This window comes from Tachysurus fulvidraco, chromosome 13 (genome assembly GCF_022655615.1).
Source record: "Tachysurus fulvidraco isolate hzauxx_2018 chromosome 13, HZAU_PFXX_2.0, whole genome shotgun sequence".
NCBI lineage: Eukaryota > Metazoa > Chordata > Actinopteri > Siluriformes > Bagridae > Tachysurus > Tachysurus fulvidraco.
In genome coordinates, this window is record NC_062530.1 from 24,615,036 (window position 1) to 24,636,276 (window position 21,241).

Here is a 21,241-nt window from a genome sequence, read left to right on the forward strand (position 1 = left end):
TGGACAGCACAGTGATGAGAACAGACTGTTTATTCCAGACACATATATGCTTTTATTACACACTAAACACCTGCACATTTCTCCAAATACAAAACAAAGTGAGAGGAGCTACACTGAGGAGGAGGAGGAGGAGGACGAGGAGGAAGATGAGGAAGTTGATGTAGTGGTGGACTGAGACAGAGAGAGGAGAAACTTACCAGATTTAAACATCTGGTCAGCCAGGAGCAGGTCATTCAGGCTGCTGATGTTGTCCCAGCCAGGCAGGAACACCAAGATGGCTCCATCCTTAGAACACACAGGCAAAGGAGCTTGAGTGTGCAACCACACACACACACACACACACACACACTCATGAGTGTACAGCTACAAACACACACACAAGCTTATGTGTACAACTACACACATACACACACACACACACTCATGAGTGTACAGCTACAAACACATACACACACAAGCTTATGTGTACAACTACACACACACATACACACACTCATGAGTGTACAAATACACACACATACACAAACACAAGCTTATGAGTGTGCAACTACACACACACACGGGTGTACAACTACACATATACAGGTGCTTATGAGTGTACAACTACACACACACACACACACACACACACACATATATTCAACTACATACAGTACATACGGGTAGTTGACGTGACATGGCTTTTTCACTGTCACGGAAGATAAAACATAATTTATTTCACATTTTCATAATTTAGAATACAGTAAATGGTTAAACATTTTCTCGTTTTATATGAATTTGTTGTTTTAATACCAAAGTTATTGTTAGTTTTTTTTAGAACTTTGAGCCAAATCTCAAAATTGTCCTATGGTGTGACGGTAGACAACATTATTTCATAAATATTACATTTTATAAATAACGAAAATAATGTTTAAAAATCTTAATGAACACTCCTGGCATAATTGTGCAAGTGTCTATTTCACTAAGTGGCCATCACTTTTCATATACATACATTTCTAAAAGTGTAGGAATTTCATAAAGTTTGTCACAGAAAAAAATGTCCTTTGGTGTTATGCAAAAACCTCATTTTAATTTGGGCAAAATCATGGACAACTACATTTAATTGAAAGACCCCACTCAAGGTCATGTGACTGAAGACCCCTATGAAGGCCATGAGAAGTGCACATGGTAAGTATTTCTCTCAGAATTGTTTAAATATTTAACTATGTTTTAAGACCACTGAAGTTGTTAAGTTTTTTTGTCCTTCGGTGTGACACCCCACAGGGAAAAGTTCATCTATTCATGGTGAAAATGATTCTAATTAGTACTTTCATGTAAAATAAATATCACTTTAAGAAAATAATGTTTTAATAATGTGAACAATTCTGTCTCAAGTATTTATTTTATGTTATTTAATATAATTTCTGAGTACTTTTTAAATGTCACACCATAGGACACATTTACAGTATTGTTGAGTGAAAAAGTGAAAAAAATATGTGAAGTCCTTGACAAAATGAGTGACCAGTACTATGTTCTGAAACTGCAGTTTTCATACTCCACAAATATATGTATTTTTTCTTAAAAAAGTTATGCTTTCCAAAAAAAGTACTTTTTCTTGGTCATTTGTCAACTACCCATACACACATTTATAACTATACACATACAGGTGCTTATGAGTGTCCAACTACACACAGACACACACGTGCTGTAAGCGCTTGACAGCGAGCATTAGCTCGACTCCCTTTTCAGCTTTAAATAGTCCCTACACAAACTGGTGCAAACACAAAAAGCATCCAGTGAGCAGTCAGAAGCGCCTTGTGGATAAAAGAGGTCAGAGGAGAACAGCTAGACTGCTTCATCCTCACAGGAAGGATACAGAACAGATGAGCTACAAGAGCAGACGACCACATCAGGATCCACTCCTGACGCCAAGGCAACAACGGGATCATCCAAACCGGACTGGTAAAGACCGGAAAACCGTGGAAACCCGACACCTTTCTGTTCTCGCGTTCTCAACCGATGCAGTCTGGGACTCGTTAAACTGTAGTCACTCTAAGCGCTAAAGCAAACGAATGATAAGCTCTCGTGATGTGTGTGTGTGTGTGTGTGTGTGTGTGTGTGTGTGTGTGTTAAGGTCTGCTCGGGTCCTGTATTTAGCAACTTGCCGACTTTCCAGCAGATATCGGACGTATTTAAACAGAGAAGGACGAGGTGAGAAAAATGAACGAGTGAGAAGGTGGTTCACAGCAGACCCAAATTTATCTGACTCGTGAAAAGTTCCTGATATTAAAAAGCCCCACTGACTCAGTCACTACAGATTTAATTAAGGGAAAGCGAGAGAGAGAGAGAGAGAGAGAGAGAGAGAGAGAGAGAGAGAGAGAGTCACATGCTGGCTAATCTTCAGCACATACATTAAACACATAACTGTAAATGATTTGTGATCTCGTGTCATTTCATGGCCCTGATTCTTAATGAACCACAGATGGGGTGCATCACAGCGTGTCATCGTGCCGTCACAGCCAATCAGATCTCACTCGATTTGCCCACCACATGTATGTCTGTCTGTCTCTTTCTCTCTCTCTCTCTCTGGTTGTCAGTCCTACTTTTCTCTCCCCCTCTCACGCCTGCTCTCTCTTCCTCCCTTGCTGTAATAAAGGTCAGTGCTTTTTCACCTACAATCTTTGTTATTAGTGTCTCAGAACTACAAGGTTCTGACCTGAGCTTCTGGAAGCTTGTTAAAGAGATTGTAGCCGAACTAACACACACACGCACACGCGTGCGCGCACACACGCGCACACACACACACACTTAGCTCTAAATTATCTTCCATTATCTCTATATCATTAGTAGGTTATAGGAGTTCATAGGAGTTGAAGTAGAACTAGCTGTTATGTAAATTCATCCCTTCATCCTTGACCAAATTAGACAGAAAATTGGGGGAACGATTAAAAAAAAATAAACAGACCTCCAACTTTTTTATGTTGTACCATAAAGGTGTAAATAAGTTGTGAGGTAAACTTGTCTTATTTAACAGCAGCTGTACATGTGAACACTCTCAGACTGTTCTGTTGAGTCTCACAGCACAGGAACAAGCTACAGAGGAGAAAAAGTAATCTTTAAGCTATCAGTGCAAACATCAGAAAGTAAACAGCCAGCGGGCTCTGAAGTCCTCGCAAGGCACACGAGGCTGGTGTCCTCGCAAGGCACACGAGGCTGGTGTCCTCGCAAGGCACACGAGGCTGGTGTCCTCGCAAGGCACACGAGGCTGGTGTCCTCGCAAGGCACACGAGGCTGGTGTCCTCGCAAGGCACACGAGGCTGGTGTCCTCGCAAGGCACACGAGGCTGGTGTCCTCGCAAGGCACACGAGGCTGGTGTCCTCGCAAGGCACACGAGGCTGGTGTCCTCGCAAGGCACGACACACACACAATGAAACTGGAACTCTAAACGTAATTAGCAGAATGTCTGAAAATTCCACAAGATGCTGTGTGGAACACACACACACACACACACACACACACACACGAGCGGAGATGAGGAAGAGAACATGATGAAGAAAAGATGAACAAGAGATGAGGAAGAGAACAGAAGAGAAAGAGAAGAGATGAAGATCAGATGAGGAAGAAAATGGGAAGTGATGATGAAGAGAGGAGATATGCAGAGAGGAGAGGAGAGGGAATGATGGAGCATCTGTTGAACTGGATGATTAACATCCATCTCATGCCAAAGTGTTTGTGCTTTATTAGAGCTCAAAGCTGTGCCATCTGCCTCAGTGCTGGCCAAATCCATCACTCACTCTCTCACACACACACAGTATATATACACACACAAATACTCGATTATACACACACACACACACACACTCACGTCTTCGTTCAGCACTATGTGGCGGATGAGCGCTACGATCAGCTCCAGGTTGATCTTGTCGTCCTCGTCCATCATCTCCAGGGTGTCGATGGTACTGTCAGAAAACCTGCCAATCAGAGCGAGGCAAAGAGGTGAGAGCAGAAGGAGGCGTGTGAGACGAGAGCGATGCTGTTACACCCTGTCACACTCAACATATCCTCAGAGAAGCGCTGAACTCGCACCATCACCTGTCCTTCTCTGGCTTCATTCTGCAGGGAGTGTGTGTTTGAGAGTGTGTGTGTGTGTGTGTGTGTGTGTGTGTGTGTGTGTGCGCGCGTGTGTGTGAGTTGAACCTGTCTCTGAGCGTGCGAGCGAAACACGGCCAGCTCTCCTTGTACTCCGATTCCTTCTCCTGCTTCTCGGGCCGTACGTTCTGTCCGTTCATGAATCCTCTCCTGAAGCGTGGACGTCGATCCTGCTGCTGCGGCCGGAACCTGCGACCCGGATGGAGACACACAGGTCATTAAACACACGCCTGAACCTCGGTCCCACAGGATGTACACAAACTCAGCCATCTTCACCTTCATACATAAACTGCTGTCTAAAACTCTCACACAAAGAAAACAAAGGTCCATACGATTTGTTTACACAATATATACTTTCATTCATTCATTCATTCATTCATTTTCTACCGCTTATCTGAACTTCTCGGGTCACGGGGAGCCTGTGTCTATCTCAGGCGTCATCGGGCATCGAGGCAGGATACACCCTGGACGGAGTGCCAACCCATCACAGGGCACACACACACTCTCATTCACTCACACACTACGGACAATTTTCCAGAGATGCCAATCAACCTACCATGCATGTCTTTGGACCGGGGGAGGAAACCGGAGTACCCGGAGGAAACCCCCGAGGCACGGGGAGAACATGCAAACTCCACACACACAAGGAGGAGGCGGGAATCGAACCCCCAACCCTGGAAGTGTGAGGCGAACGTGCTAACCACTAAGCCCCCGTGCCCCCTGATATATATTTTGTTTACACAAATAAACTGGTCATGTGATGAGCAGAGATCAAACTTTATATTAAAAACGTTCATTGTTGGTAAACTGGTGTCGTGTAAAAAGGAACAAAAAAATCATTAGCCAGAAAAGCATCAGCTAAGAATCAGGCAAGAGGGATTGACTCCTCAGGAGAACGGACAGGAACTCACCTGAGCATCTCCACCACGTCCTCCAGCAGGTACTCCTTCACAGGAAAGGTGTGACCCGGGATGTGGATCATGGGGCAGTGATCTGTGTGCAGATCAGAGAAAAGAACACAGCGTTATTTAGAGGTTTGCTCCGTTTGATGCTCGGCTTCTCCGTCGTGGGATCGATCGGATCGTTAACTTTCTTTGATGTCCCGCAGAGACGCTTCGGCGCTGATGGGAAAGACGGAGACGTTCACGCTGATCCAATCTCATCAATCAGAGTCTAATTCGTCGTTAGACGACGCTGCACTGCGTGACAGCTGGACAGAAAGATTCCACGCCGCATGGGACTCCTTTCATTTCTCTACGCTGGAGAATATTTATATAAATATAAAGTCAGTTTAATTCTGAGTTTAATTAGAAGTGGAATCTCTATAAAGCCGACGGACGACGTTAAAAGCTCCGCACAAATAAAACCTGACCGGAACTGAAAATGCTAGAACTCGTGACGTCTGCAAGAGTTTAGGCCAGGGGTCGGCAACCCGCGGCTCTGGAGCCGTAAGTGGCTCTTTCATCCCTCTGCTGCGGCTCCCTGTAGATTTGGAAAATATATTTTTAATTAAAATTTTTTTTATTTTAGTTAGTTTTTTTTTTATGTCATTCTAAATTCTAAAGTTTATGATGCTCTTGTAACATTAAAATAAACAGTGTTTATTTTTTTTTTCGCTCAAAATATGCGTCATAACTGCCGACTTGCGAAATCCGACACACAGAAGCAGACGCATTTTTGGTTTGACGCAGGTTTTTTTGTTAAGGTTAGTTCAATCTGTTAAAAATATTTTTGTTTGCCTGCAGAAATAAAATTTCGTTTACTCGGTAGCAGTTCATTGATTTCATGAATGCAACACACTACAGTTTTTTCTACACTTTCCATAAAGGTAAAAAAACGATATACTGTATGCAGTGTTATCTTCATTGTAGATGTCAAATGGGTTTTGTGGCTCCCTGTGTTTTTTTTGTGGGAAACGGGTCCAAATGGCTCTGAGTGTTTAAGGTTGCCGACCCCTGATTTAGGCGAATCCACACGCACTGTGTTTATATAAAAATAAAAGTTAGAAATAAAAATGATAAATTTGAGAGTTTATTTGAACGATTTTTTTTTATTCTGGCCTCAATACCAATAATTCAGATAGTTCTGAATCACAAAATTCAAGACATTTTAAAAGAATCTTTTCTTTTTAGGTTCCAAAAAATGATTGATAGATAGATTAGATAGATAGATAGATTAGATAGATAGATTAGATAGATAGATTAGATAGATTAGATAGATTAGATAGATAGATAGACAGACAGACAGACAGACAGACAAGCTGGTGCACCATTACCATGGTAACCAGGTAAAGCATCACCAAGGAGAGTATACAGGGGGATTAAATCTGTTAAATGAGATAAATAGTAATAAAGACAAACTGTGTGTGACGTTTCAGGAGAATGCGGTCTCACCGAAGTACTTGCTGAACTTGTCGGCGTTGAGCGTGGCGCTCATGAGCACGACCCTGAGGTCGTCTCTGTACCTCAGGAGATCCTTCACGATGGTGAGGAGGACGTCTGAGTGCAGACTGCGCTCGTGGATCTCATCTAGAACCAGATGACTGATGCTGGATAAACACCTGGAGTACACAAGCACATGACAGGAGTGTGTGTGTGTGTGTGTGTGTGTGTGTGTGTGTGTGTGTGTGAGAGAGAGAGAGAGAGAGAGAGAGAGAGAGAGAAAGAGAGAGAGCACATGCAGGCAGAAAAAACTACTAATGCCAGAAACTACATGGTGATGTGAGCACTGCGTATACTCTGCTAGTGCACTGTGTGTGTGTGTGTGTGTGTGCGCACAACATAATATACCAGGCACACAAAAGCAACTGCAGATCATTTGTCTCTCTTTAGGCCATTAAATGAAACCAGAGAAACAATGAGGAGCCTTGTAGTATCTCTATAAACAGAAGTTAACACCAATGTGTGTGTGTGTGTGTGTGTGTGTGTGTGTGTGTGTTTTATTGTTGTCATTATTTACTCTAAGGTTACGGGTGTGTGTTTAAACGAGTGTGTGCACATAATCCGATACACCAGACACATGGTGATGTAAATAAGTTTCAGAGAAAGGAGAACACTTACGGATCCGAGCGCAGCCACTGAAGAATAATTCCCGTCGTACAATACAGCACCGAGCCTTGTTTCCGTGGCAACCGGCTGGATGGCAGCGCCCGGAGGATGATGAGCACACAGCCCGGCGTCGTGACGTAAAGCGGGAAAACGACAACGTTTTATTACAAGTCTTCATCAGAACATGTTCGCACAACATCACAAAAAGGTTTATTACAGAAACAAGGACTCGGCTGGCTGCACATCACAACGTGTTACATCTCACACACACTGCGGAGGAGAAGAGACGCAGAACCGAAAACTACTCAGAAGTTCTAACTCTATAAAGAGCTCCATAAACTGATAGGAGCGACAGAAGAAGAAGGGAGAGAAGGATTCGATTCAATTTTCCCTCCGCGGTTCAGTCTCACTGCAGCAGCAGAATTTATTACAGAGCAAAACACAACACTGCACACTGAGTACAAAACCTGCCTCACTATAGGGGGAAGGAACTCACACACACACACACACACACACACACACACACACACACAATGATATACACACAGCTACACTAACACCATGATACACACACACACACACACAATGATACACACACACAGTTACACTAACACCATGATACACACACACAATGATACACACACAGCTACACAAACAAACACCATGATACATACACACACAATGATACACACACAGCTACACTAACACCATGATACACACACACAATGATACACACACAGCTACACTAACACCATGATACACACACACACAATGATACACACACAGCTACACAAACAAACACCATGATACATACACACACAATGATACACACACAGCTACACAAACACCATGATACACACACACAATGATACACACACAGCTACACTAACACCATGATACACACACACACAATGATACACACACAGCTACACAAACAAACACCATGATACATACACACACAATGATACACACACAGCTACACAAACACCATGATACACACACACAATGATACACACACAGCTACACAAACACCATGATACACACACAGCTACACTAACACCATGATACACACACAGCTACACTAACACCATGATACACACACAGCTACACTAACACCATGATACACACACAGCTACACTAACACCATGATACACACACAGCTACACTAACACCATGATACACACACAGCTACACTAACACCATGATACACACACAGCTACACTAACACCATGATACACACACAGCTACACAAACACCATGATACACACACAGCTACACACACACAATGATACACACACAGCTACACAAACACCATGATACACACACAGCTACACTAACACCATGATACACACACAGCTACACTAACACCATGATATACACACTGCTACACAAACACCATGATACACACACAGCTACACAAACACCATGATACACACAGCTACACAAACACCATGATACACACACACAATGATACACACACAGCTACACAAACACCATGATACACACACAGCTACACTAACACCATGATACACACACACAATGATACACACACAGCTACACAAACACCATGATACACACACAGCTACACAAACACCATGATACACACAGCTACACAAACACCATGATACACACACACAATGATACACACACAGTTACACAAACACCATGATACACACACACAATGATACACACACAGCTACACAAACAAACACCATGATACATGCACACACACACAGCTACACAAACACCATGATATATACATACACACAATGATACACACACTCAACATGCACAATTATACACACTGCTACATAAACAACATGATATACACAAGCACACTGCTGCACAAACACTAATACTTTCACCACACACACACACACACACACACACACACACACACACACACACACACACACACACACACACACACACACACACACACACACACACACACACACAGTATTGTTTCATATTAAACTATTTTACACAGTTTTGCTTCCATGCTTTATTTACTGCATTAGTGTGACACCTCACAAACACTACAACTGTATTCATACACACACTGCTGATCTCTCCCCCTCCCCCCCTCTCAAAACTCATTTAGCCTTTCTTCCTCTTTCCCTTTCTGCTTCTCTTACACTCTCTTCATCTTCTCCTTCTCCCTTACTCTTTTCACTCACATTCTCTCTTTCCTTCTCCCCCTCTCCCTCCTCCCCTTCCATCTTACACTCTCCTCCTTCCCCCCCCTCTCTCTCCTCCTTCCGTCCTTCTCTCTCTCTCTCTCTCTCTCTCTCTCTCTCTCTCTCTCTCTCTCTCTACCCCTCCTTCCCCGTCTCTCTCTCTCTGTCTCTTCTTCTTCTTCTCCCTCCCTCCCTCTCTCTCTCTCTCTCTCTCTCTCTCTTTCTCCTCCTTCCACCCCTCCTTCCCCATCTCTCTCTCTCTGTCTCTTCTTCTTCTCCCTCCCTCTCTCTCTCTCTCCTCCTTCCACCCCTCCTTCCCCATCTCTCTCTCTCTTTCTCTTCTTCTTCTTCTTCTTCTTCTCCCTCTCTCTCTCTCTCTCTTTCTCCTCCTTCCACCCCTCCTTCCCCATCTCTCTCTCTCTCCTCCTTCCACCCCTCCTTCCCCATCTCTCTCTCTGTCTCTTCTTCTCCCTCCCTCACACTCATTCTACACCTTACACCCCTCCTTCCCCCATCTCTCTCTCCCTCAGTCTCTTCTTCTTCTCACTCTCTCTCTCTCTCCTCCTTCCACCCCTCCTTCCCCATCTCTTCTTCTTCTTCTCTCCCTCTCTCTCTCCTCCTACTCCTCCACCCCTCCTTCCCCTCTCTTCCTCTCGTCTCTTTCTTCTTCTTCTTCTCCCTCTCTCTCTTTCTCCTCCTTCCACCCCTCCTTCCCCATCTCTCTCTCTCTCAGTCTCTTCTTCTTCTCCCTCTCTCTCTCCTCCTTCCACCCCTCCTTCCCCATCTCTCTCTCTCAGTCTCTTATTCTTCTTCTCCCTCTCTCTCTCTGAACTCATTGCAGAGTTCTCTGCTGTAATCATATTGAACAAACAAACACCATTTAAAGCCCTGAAAATTATCTACGAGTATGATTTGAAATGCTCACCTCTGCAGACGGATCTGATATCCACAGGACTTCCCCTCTCCCACAGACTCCGCCCTCTCTGCCGCCACCCTCTCGGCAACCTGCGCACACATCACGTGTTTGTCACAACATTTTTAATGCAGTAACGACGACGTCTTTAATGACGTATCGTGGACGTCGATCTGAGCCACGTGATACGAGCTGGCTGATCTCACACACACCGAGATGGCGCTGATGCGTCGCGGCTGTGTGCACACCACCCTGCAGAGCGAGCCCATGCCACGCTGGATGTAGTGGTCCAGGATGAACTGAGTCACCTGCGTGGTTTTGCCACAACCGGTTTCTCCGCTCACCACCACCACCAGATTGGCCTGAATCAGCTTCACCAACTCCTACACACACACACACACACACACACACACACACACACACACCCTTTTATTCTCGATTCTTTAACATGATGTACTTTACTTTTAGACATCATTTCACATCTGTTATACGTACACCGCACCTCTCTCATGCTGTAGGAAGGCAGCTTCTCTCGAAACGTCTGGAAGGAGAAGGACCACGGGTCAAACACAGCTCATCGGTGGTTTATTATCCGACAGAAAAAGATAAAAAGCAAATAAACGAATAACTGAAATCATGCCATCTCTACGTGTCTCTCACCAGCATTTCCAGATATTTTGAGTTCTGTCTTTTGTCCTGAAGGTCACTTTTCAGCTCTTCATCCAGCGAAGGCTTTCGACCGATCTCCTGCACCAGGTACTCCAGATCTCGATCGACGTGCTCCTGCTTTATCTCAGGCTTTATCTCCACGTCCTCTTCCTTCACCGCCTCGATTTTAGCCACTTTCACCGTTTTCTGCGGCTCTTCTGAAGGGCCGTCACCATCGAAGTAGCTAAGAGTTAAAGAGGAAGCCATGCAGTCAGGTAGAATTAGTAAAGCAGTGAGGAATGACACAACTGGACGTTAGAGGAAGATAATCAACAAGCGAGCTCACCTGTGGCCGCTCGGTTCCGGCTTCACCTGCCGGTGCGGAGGGACGGACGGCCCGTAGTCACGAGACGGTTCTCTCTGGACCGAATTCAGCAGTTGTGTGATGTGCTGCTCTCTCGACTCGTCCATCTGCACTACGGCTCTCTAAGGACAGACATGGAAAAATATACGGTTTATTTTTCTCTGACTGGATCCCACATAGATATTCATATTGAGATATCCATTGAGAACAAGCAGAACGCTGGATACTAGACTGGTGTTCATCAAGAAAGCGATGGGATTCATTAGCTACAAGTTTATAAGATTATATGATTAAGAAGTCTGCATTTGGATCAGTTTTGTAACGATAGCATGGTGGTTAAGGTGTCGGGCTACTAATCGGAAGGTTGTAAGTTTGATCCCAGGTCCACTAAGCTGCCACTTTTGGGCCCCTGTGCAAGGCCCTTAAACCTCAATTTGTCAGTTGTATAAACATGAACGGAAGGTCATGGGTTTGAATCCCAGGTCCTCCAAGCTACCACTGCTGGGCCCCTGAGGAACTGAATGCAAAATATTTCAATATGAAACACAATACTGTGTGTGTGTGTGTGTGTATTACAGTGTTTGTGCAGCAGTGTGCTTGTGTGTATATCATGTTGTTTATGTAGCTCTGTGTGTGTGTGTGTGGGGGGGGGGGTTGAAGCCCCTTAACCCTCAATTGCTCAGTTGTACAAACATGAGATGAGCTTACTGTTTAAGGCGTTGGAATACTGAACGGAAGGTCATGGGTTTGAATCCCAGGTCCACCAAGCTGCCACTGCTGGGGCCCTGAGCAAGACCCTTAATTGTTCAGTTGTATAAATTGAAATAAATGGTAATTCACTCTGAATGCTAAGGGTGTTTGATAAATGATGTAAATGTAAATGCACTTGACGTGAGCTTTTTTTTTTTTTTTTACGTCAGTTGGACTGAATAATGAGTTTCCTGATGCACGTGGATTCTGTAAGAAAGTGATCACATCGGTTCTGTCTGTTCATTCGAGGCCATCTCATGATCTGGATGAACAACTAATGTTTTCAACTCAATTCAGATTTATTCGTATAGCGCTTTTTACGACAGACGTTGTCTCGAAGCAGCTTTACGGAACATAAACATAGAACAAAAGGTTATTATAAAGAATATTATAAAGATTCATAGAATACAAAACTTCAATATTAATATTAGATCTATTTAAATGTGTTTGTATTAATCCCTAATGAATAAGTCTGAGGTGACTGAGGTGGAAGAGGAAGAAACCTTGAGAGGAACCGGACTCAAAGGGGACCCTCATCCTCATCTGGGTGACACTGGAGGGTGTGATGATAAATATACAGTCTGATAAATGTTGTACTGATGAAGAGGTTTCAATCCTACTGCAGAAATAAAGCCATATGCACGTTTCCTGCCAGTAGGAACATCATGCCTTCTGAAGACAAAGCTGTGTGTGTAAATCCAGGGCTGTCACGTGTCACACACACAGAGTGACAGTCACGCATTTGGGACTTTTCTCCCGCTCTCCCACCACACATCGTATTTCTCATGCAGAAAAACTTTTTGACTATTTATCATATATTTAATAAGCCACAGCGCCCAAAATGTATCTGTCCGCACTTCTGTCTCTATGGAACTGGGCAGGAATCAAGCGCGTCTCCCCTGGAGTTCTTAGTCGAGCCTGACACTTATCAGCCAATCAAAAAAAGAGGCTACACAATAGCCAATCAGAAAATAGCACTATTGTATCTGGGTAAGATTTAACGCAACAACTAATGGAAAAAAAAAACATTCATTAGAGAGGGTATTTTCGATGGTTGGTTTGAACAAAACCTCAACACGAAACAGCTTGTCTCTGGACGGGACATTGTCCTCAACCATGACCCTAAAAATGTCTGGGCTTGTGTTGAACTGTTTTATATGGGAGCAACATTACACATGATAAAGGAGTCCAAAAAGGCAACAAACACTTACAGTAAAACACCACCAGTCACAATCTCTCTCTCACGCTCACACACACACACACACACACACACACACACACACACACACACACACACACACACACACACACAGACAGACAGACACAGACACAGACAGACACAGACACACAAATGGAAATTGAACAAATACTTTGTATTTGGTTAAAATGTGGTCATTGATCCTGGCGGATTTATTTATTTTTAATTTATTTCTGTTGAGAAGGGGCCACTTGGGGGTTGGAAATGTCACTCTTGCCTGTCTACAAAACTTGAGAGCCCTGTAAATCTGCTGTATTAAAGCTGTGTGTGTAAATCTGCTGTATTAAAGCTGTGTGTAAATCTGCTGTATTAAAGCTGTGTGTGTAAATCTGATGTATGAAAGCTGTGTGTGTAAATCTGCTGTATTAAAGCTGTGTGTGTAAATCTGATGTATGAAAGCTGTGTGTGTAAATCTGCTGTATTAAAGCTGTGTGTGTAAATCTGCTGTATTAAAGCTGTGTGTGTAAATCTGCTGTATTAAAGCTGTGTGTGTAAATCTGCTGTATTAAAGCTGTGTGTGTAAATCTGCTGTATTAAAGCTGTGTGTGTAAATCTGCTGTATTAAAGCTGTGTGTGTAAATCTGCTGTATTAAAGCTGTGTGTGTAAATCTGATGTATGAAAGCTGTGTGTGTAAATCTGCTGTATTAAAGCTGTGTGTGTAAATCTGATGTATGAAAGCTGTGTGTGTAAATCTGCTGTATTAAAGCTGTGTGTGTAAATCTGCTGTATTAAAGCTGTGTGTGTAAAGCTGCTGTATTAAAGCTGTGTGTGTAAAGCTGCTGTATTAAAGCTGTGTGTGTAAATCTGCTGTATTAAAGCTGCTCACTCACCGCCTTCCTCTCGGCCTCTGCACGCTTCACTCCCCCCCACTTGGCGTACCACAGTCCGATCTCTCTGCCCTTCAGGTGCGGCGGGTGTTTCCCCCGACCTCCGCCGCCTCGAGGCTGCTCATCCCGGGCTTCCCAGTCGGAGCTCCACCGTTCTCCTCCTCCTCTTCCTCCTCCTCCTCCTCTTCCTCCTCTCCTTCCTCTTCCTCTCCCGTAGCCACAACTCATAACGCAACACTCTTCTTATTCACCACAATAACAAAACACACCGCTTCCTTTTCTGTAGTTCAGGCATATAAACAACAACAGGCACTGTTAGAGTTTGATACGAATCAAGTCTTATCACACGTGACTTTCGGTCGCAACATAAATACGTGGTATTTAAAACCAAAAACGTGCCTTAAGACTTAAAGCATCATGATCGACCAAATACAAGCCGGCTTCATGGCGCAGAAAAATAGCGTGCTGACGCTTCCGGGTTGTGGCGACGTTTGATGACGAGGTGACGCGGGATTGGTTCATCATTCTTATTAGCATAAACTGATGATTAAATAACAACACAAGTTTGTCAGGTTAATGAATAATAAATAACAAATGGATGGGGTTGTGTGTACTTTTTGTTTTTATGCATTGCCACATAATTATAATAAGAATATAATAAATAATAATAATAATAATAATAATAATAATAATAATAATAATAATAATCTAAAATATTATAATAGATTATTATTATTATTATTATTATTATTATTATTATTATTATTGTTATTATTATTGTTATTATTATTATTATTATTATTATTATTATTATTATTATTATGTTAATAATAATAATATTTATAATAGTCATTTTGTCTTGTCACTGAATTGTCTTATAGATTTGTCTTACAGATTTCTACCTGTATAGCTTAAATTCTGTTTTAATTTGTGGTCTGTTTTTATTTTTGATGCTATTGTGATTATATTGTTATGACATAGACAGTAAAAATGCATTTCAAGGCATGTCGTACACTGTATTGTTGATATGTGATGAAAACCTGTATAAGAAATGTGATATTCGTCTGTTTATTGTGATTATCCCATCTGGTGTTTCCCAAAGGCGTTGGATTCCCTTCTGTGTCTGGTTCCTCTCCTGTTTGCTTCCTTTTTCCATTTCTTTCCACAGTCTCCTCTGACTTGCTCATAAGGGATTTGTGTAAAGCTTCCTCCCAGTGAAGATGACATTCACGGTTTAAAGGTCAGCGCGTGCTCTTCCTCAGGATAACGTCTCACAATCACAGTGCATTAAGAAAGAGCAAAGCACAACAAGACCATGTGGTGAAGGTTTCATTCAGTGGCTTAAAGCAGAGCTCCACACTTCACATGATTGATTACAAGCGATAGATGTAGTGCCTTAGGCTAATGCTCTGACACGTTTATTATACCCTTCTGTTATTATAACACAGCCCACGTTAAGTGCTAAGTGCTACTACTGTGTCATGTGTCACCTCAGGAAGTTTTTAATTCAGGAAACAAGCGCACATTTTAAAGTCTTTTTTCAGAAGGAAAGGAGCTTTTTAACATTAAAAAAAGAAGCAGTAGCTGTTATAGAGAATGCACTTTAATATTCATCTAAATTTCTACACTCAGGGACTAATTGTGTTTTTTTTATGTATATCTATGAAAAAAAAAAGCCTGCAGCAGTCTATCCCATGACTGTGCATGTGATCATGTGTCTGCTCTGCTTACAGAAAAAGCCATAATTCCACACCACCGTTGTTCCCGTCTGGGTTCAGTGTGAAGTCTTCAGGCGTTTGTCCTGATGTTCAAGCTCTAATTGGTCCATATTTACCCCACTGGCACATTGGTTAAATCCGGGAGCTTGTAGCAGGCGTTAATTGGGTGGTTGTAAGCACTGGCTTTCTCCCAGAATGAGAGTAGTGTTAATTAGGAGCCAGCAGGACCTGTAGGTAAAGACAGCTCTGGGAAGCTGTGAAGTTGTAGCAAGGCTTTCTTTTTAGCAAGGCTCAAGACAGCATTGTGAAATATTCATCAGATCTTTAATACAACAATGTTTGAATCCACTACTGTCGCTCCCAGAGCATTTCAATCCCATTTCTTATCATTTTGTGCATGTTCACTGTCCTAAGGTCTGACCATAGGTTATTAATAATTTTCATAACATGTATGGAGAAATATATCTGGTTGCTTTATGTGGATGTGATTTCGGATCTGTGTTTGGGCCATATATATATATATATATATATATATATATATATATATATATATATATATATATATATAGAGAGAGAGAGAGAGAGAGAGAGAGAGAGAGGCAAACTAGATTTTTGCTTAAAAATATCCTGGTAGAATATTGAGGAACTGTTGGGTATCAGTGCTACACACCTCACAGCTCTGTTTAAAGGTTTGCAAGCTCTGATCTGTTCATGTAGTTTCACATTCCTCCAGGATTTTGTGATTTAGCAAATAACAGAAATTATCCAAAATCAAGCATTTGATATTCAGCTCTCTTCCCTGCACGTGCATGCATCATGAGTACAGCTATTATAGAAAGCCATTATACCTATATGTTATTTCACTAGTAGGAGTTTCTTGTGCTTGCAATTTCACAGTTTCATGAAGAATTCAGCAAGTTGCATCACAAATTTTTTAAAATAACACTACACTGGCTTTTCATCTGTGGATCTTTATTAATAATTGGTTATGGTTTAATTGTGTGTGTGGTTTAGTCCTTTATCTGTAAAAAAAAAAGTCCATGTCTGTTTTTATAATTCTTTATTTATTATTCTTATTGTGAGGGTTTTTTTGTTGATGTTAATCTGAATTGTAGAAAAGACATCTTGGCTGTTCACAGGCAACAACAAATTCTATTTATTAATTTTCTACCGCTTATCCGAACTTCTCAGGTCACGGGGAGCCTGTGCCTACTGTATCTCAGGCGTCATTGGGCATCAAGGCAGGATACACCCTGGACGGAGAGCCAACCCATCGCAAGGCACACACACTCTCATTCACTCACACACACACTACGGACAATTTTCCAGAGATTTCAATCAACCTACCATGCAGGTCTTTGGACCGGGGGAGGAAACCGGAGTACCCGGAGGAAACCACCGAGGCACGGGGAGAACATGCAAACTCCACACACACAAGGCGGAGGTGGGAATCGAACCCCCAACCTTGGAGGTGTGAGGCAAACGTGCTAACCATTAAGCCACCGTGCCCCCCTAGAAATTCTATTATTTATAAAAATTAGAAGACGGTTCTAGTGTGGTTGCAATAGTTATCTGTGTTTAAATGATTTTTTCAAGTGTTTGTGCATTCATGTGTGTCTGTTACTGAGTACAGTGAATGTGTAATAATGTGTAAAGGAACTGAGTGTGAGTGTGTGTTTGTGTGTGTGTCGCTGTAGCCAAATGACTCAGTGGTGCTGTTAAAAGCCTGACAGTTGTCCTTGTCATGTTTTTTGTTCCGTTCACTCTCCTCACTGTTGAACCGTCTTTAGGCTCAGGCTACATGACAAGCTGTCCTGTTTGAATCGTTTCCTTCCTGGAGCTTGTGCAGTAATTGCCATCGATGTCAATCTCTTGGTCCGTCTTCCACCCTTTTTCACTCTCCTTTTCTCCCATTTGGGGTTTTAAAAGGGCATGTACAGATGAGGTGCTGATAGAGTGATGGAGTGATGAGGGGAGTGTTTCAAATGTCCCAGAAATCAGACTTCATTAGACCAGACTAGACCTCATCAAAATAATGCACTGTATACATGCATTTACTTCCAAATCTGGTTAACAGTGTAGGAACTACAGCAATTTAATACATCCTATTTCATTTATCCTGCAAACTATGACATGCCAAGATATAAGATTTTCCCCCTCTCTTGTGCCAAGCAAATGTTATGAAGTTTTTAAATTCATTTAAAAAAAAAAGAAAAAGCATCTATTCTTCTCTGTATAAAAAGTTAATTCAGATTCTGTGGGTAAGAATCTGGGTGAGAAAGGTTATGGAAAGATTAAAAAGTTGCCGGTGTGAGAACCGGGCTTCCTGGAGGGACCATGGCCTTTAGAGCTGAACGTTTCTGCAAGAATGACCTCTGTTTTCATTTTATCTGAAGGAAGAAATCTCTAACTCTCAGTATTGGAGAAAAGCAATAACACCAAACCTATTGTTTAAAATTCGGTATAAATACAATAGAAATAGGACTCAAACATTCACAACGATATTAAAATGAAAGAGTAAAAAAGTATTTGGCGTTTTACTTATCAGTAATGGATATTACAGTGTTATGAGGCTATTTGCCTTACGGATATAATCTAATGCAAAAGAATGTAAGAGAAATGTTTACTGCTTCTTATCACTGCTAGTCCCTGTTAATTTTGTTGCTAATTGCTGCTAGTCATGGCTAAATGCTGCTAATCATTTCTAACTGCTGCTAGTATCTGTGTAGTGCTTCTAATCATTTTTAACTGCTGCTAGTCACTGTTAAATGCTAATAATTTCTGCTAACTAATGCTAGTCTCTATGTAGTGCTGATAATCATTTTTTAACTGCTGCTAGTCACTGTTAACTGCTAATACTTGCTGCTAATTAATGCTAGTCATTGTTAACTGCTTCTAATAATTTTTAACTGCTGCTAGTCACTGTTAAATGCTAATAATTTCTGCTAACTAATGCTAGTCTCTATGTAGTGCTGATAATCATTTTTTAACTGCTGCTAGTCACTGTTAACTGCTAATACTTGCTGCTAACTAATGCTAGTCACTGTTAACTGCTTCTAATCATTTTAACTGCTGCTAGTCACTGTTAACTGCTGGTAATCGCTGCTAAGCATTGCTAACTGCTGCTAGTCACTGTTAACTGCTGATAACCACTGCTATCTAATGCTAGTCACTGTTAACTACTGCTAATCACTGTTGATTGCTGCTACCTGCTGCTACAATGGCTGTGTCACTGGTTCTTCCCGGCCTTAAAAGTAGGCTAAATACACCCTCATTAGCAGGGAAGTTTTAATCACAATGAGCTAAAAAATGAAAAAAATGGGAGGATTTACAGTGAACTAATGGTGGACTAGGCTACAAATTATAATAGTCATTAGAGCTGTGGTTATGTGAAGTTTTCTGGTGTCAGGAATTCTTTATTAGGAATTAAAACCTAAGTGATACAATTAAATTTTGAGACTAAACTAATCAATGTGATATCGTAGAGCTGTTTGACTATGAGACAGACAGACATGTTCTTCCTGTTTCCATTACAGCAGGGAAAGTGTTGTTATGTTCAGCAAAGATATCAGAATGCCATGTTGATATAAAAGCGCTGTAATGGTTCTGTTAGAGTCGTCTGCAAGATAATAAATATCTTCTCCTTGTTTCCGGCTCCTTGTTGGTAAGTGTTTCTATATAATGACCTGCCGTGCGTCTACCTTTTATCTGATGGCTGCTGTTGTAAAATTGTACATCTGTACAAGAAACAATGAGACTGAGGCACTGAGACGAATCTGTGATTTATTTATTTATTTTTTACTTGAACTCAATTGCAATTATGAAATATGAATAGAAAGAAGTGCGGAAGTCAGGTTCTGAAAGAGAGGAAATAAAAAGAAATATTTAAGGAAATAGTGCCCTGCGATGGGTTGGCACTCCATCCAGGGTGTATCCTGCCTCGATGCCCGATGACGCCTGAGATAGGCACAGGCTCCCCGTGACCCGAGGTAGTTCGGATAAAGCGGTAGAAAATGAATGAATGAATGAATGAATGAATTTAAGGAAATAAAAGGAAATATTTATATAAAAAGGAAATAAAATATGGAGGAGAATATGGAGCAGGTGTGTGAAAGAGAGAGAGAGAGAGAGAGAGAGAGAGAGAGAGAGAGAGAGAGACAGGCAGACAGATAGGCAGGCAGGCAGAGACAGACAGAAAGAGAAAGTGAGAGAGACAGATCGAGAGAGATGGACAGACAGACAGATAGATAGATTGCAAGAGATAGACAAACAGACAGAAAGAGATAGAGACACAGACAAAGAGAGACAGAGTGTTAAAGAGAGAGAAAGATAGAAAGACAGACAGAGAGACAGAGTCATTATAAACCATGTATTCTGGATACATAAGATGGCCAAATCCCATATGTCTCTCTCTCTCTCTCTCTCTCTCTCTCTCTCTCTCTCTCTCTCTCTCTCTCTCTCTCGCTCTCTCTTACACGTACGCACACACACACACACGCACACACACGCACACACACACGCACACACACACACACACACACACACACACACACACACACACACACACACACACACACACACACGCACACACACACACACATATCCTGTGGCTGTTAAAATGCCAGCTCCTCTCTGACTGACCTGGAGGATTTTCTCCTCCTCGATCCTCATACATGCTGAAATAAAGCACTGAATATAATCAGTTGCAGATGCAGAGTGATCTGTAAACTTTAAGCTTTTAGGCTTCTGTGCTTCAGTTGAAAATGAGCAGTTATGCTAATACTGTCCTACTTTATGTATTAAAAGCTTAAAATTTAAATAAATGGTGATAAGTGACACGGGAAGAATAGAAATACATAAATGCCTTCATGTTGCCGCTCATGTAAAGCTCTTTCTTTTCTTTTTTTATCTGGATACCGTTATGTAATTTTTTTTCACCCTTAGGCATAAATTACTACACACACACACACACACACACACACACACACACACACACACACACACACACACACACACACACACCTCTGACTCCTACATATTACAGTTCTTGAAATTCCTCACAGTTCAGTAGGAAAACTCTAATTGCAGTATTTCCTGGAATAATAAAAAAAAGCTAATTGCTAAAATAAATAAATCATACAGTTAATCATACGCTTAACATGCTTTCATTTCATATATCTGTGCGTATAAGACAGTAGCTCCGACTGTAACATGAGCTACAGGTTTATACTGTATTAACACACACATTCTGATAAATGATTGTTTCCATAGTAACAGATTATACTCAGGGATTTATATCGCGGATGCTCTGTATAGTCTAATAAATGGATTTTTATAGCGTTTTGGTGCTGCTGTTGTTGTTGTTGTTTTTTTTTTTTCTTTTTCTGAGGTAAAACATACAATCACT

General features: G+C 41.8%; 1 protein-coding gene across 3 annotated transcripts in view; it reads right to left on the reverse strand.

Moving 5' to 3' along the window:
- dhx36 (DEAH (Asp-Glu-Ala-His) box polypeptide 36) overlaps positions 1-14,624 on the reverse strand; it is a 52,033-nt gene extending 37,409 nt beyond the window's left edge. The window contains exons 1-13 of one of the 3 annotated variants that reach the window (XM_047822773.1): positions 14,516-14,624; positions 14,120-14,396; positions 11,263-11,402; positions 10,929-11,160; positions 10,771-10,809; positions 10,481-10,651; positions 10,281-10,360; positions 7,188-7,262; positions 6,522-6,688; positions 5,040-5,121; positions 4,177-4,317; positions 3,845-3,950; positions 198-285 (exon numbers count right to left, since the gene is read on the reverse strand). In XM_047822773.1, the coding sequence (XP_047678729.1) occupies positions 198-285; positions 3,845-3,950; positions 4,177-4,317; positions 5,040-5,121; positions 6,522-6,688; positions 7,188-7,262; positions 10,281-10,360; positions 10,481-10,651; positions 10,771-10,809; positions 10,929-11,160; positions 11,263-11,402; positions 14,120-14,344 (1,546 nt within the window). In that variant the 5' untranslated portion in view covers positions 14,345-14,396; positions 14,516-14,624. Of the gene's footprint in view, positions 1-197; positions 286-3,844; positions 3,951-4,176; positions 4,318-5,039; positions 5,122-6,521; positions 6,689-7,187; positions 7,263-10,280; positions 10,361-10,480; positions 10,652-10,770; positions 10,810-10,928; positions 11,161-11,262; positions 11,403-14,119 lie in introns of all 3 variants that reach the window. The other 2 variants (XM_047822775.1, XM_047822774.1) reach the window with 2 other exon arrangements.
- Positions 14,625-21,241: the final 6,617 nt, after the last annotated feature.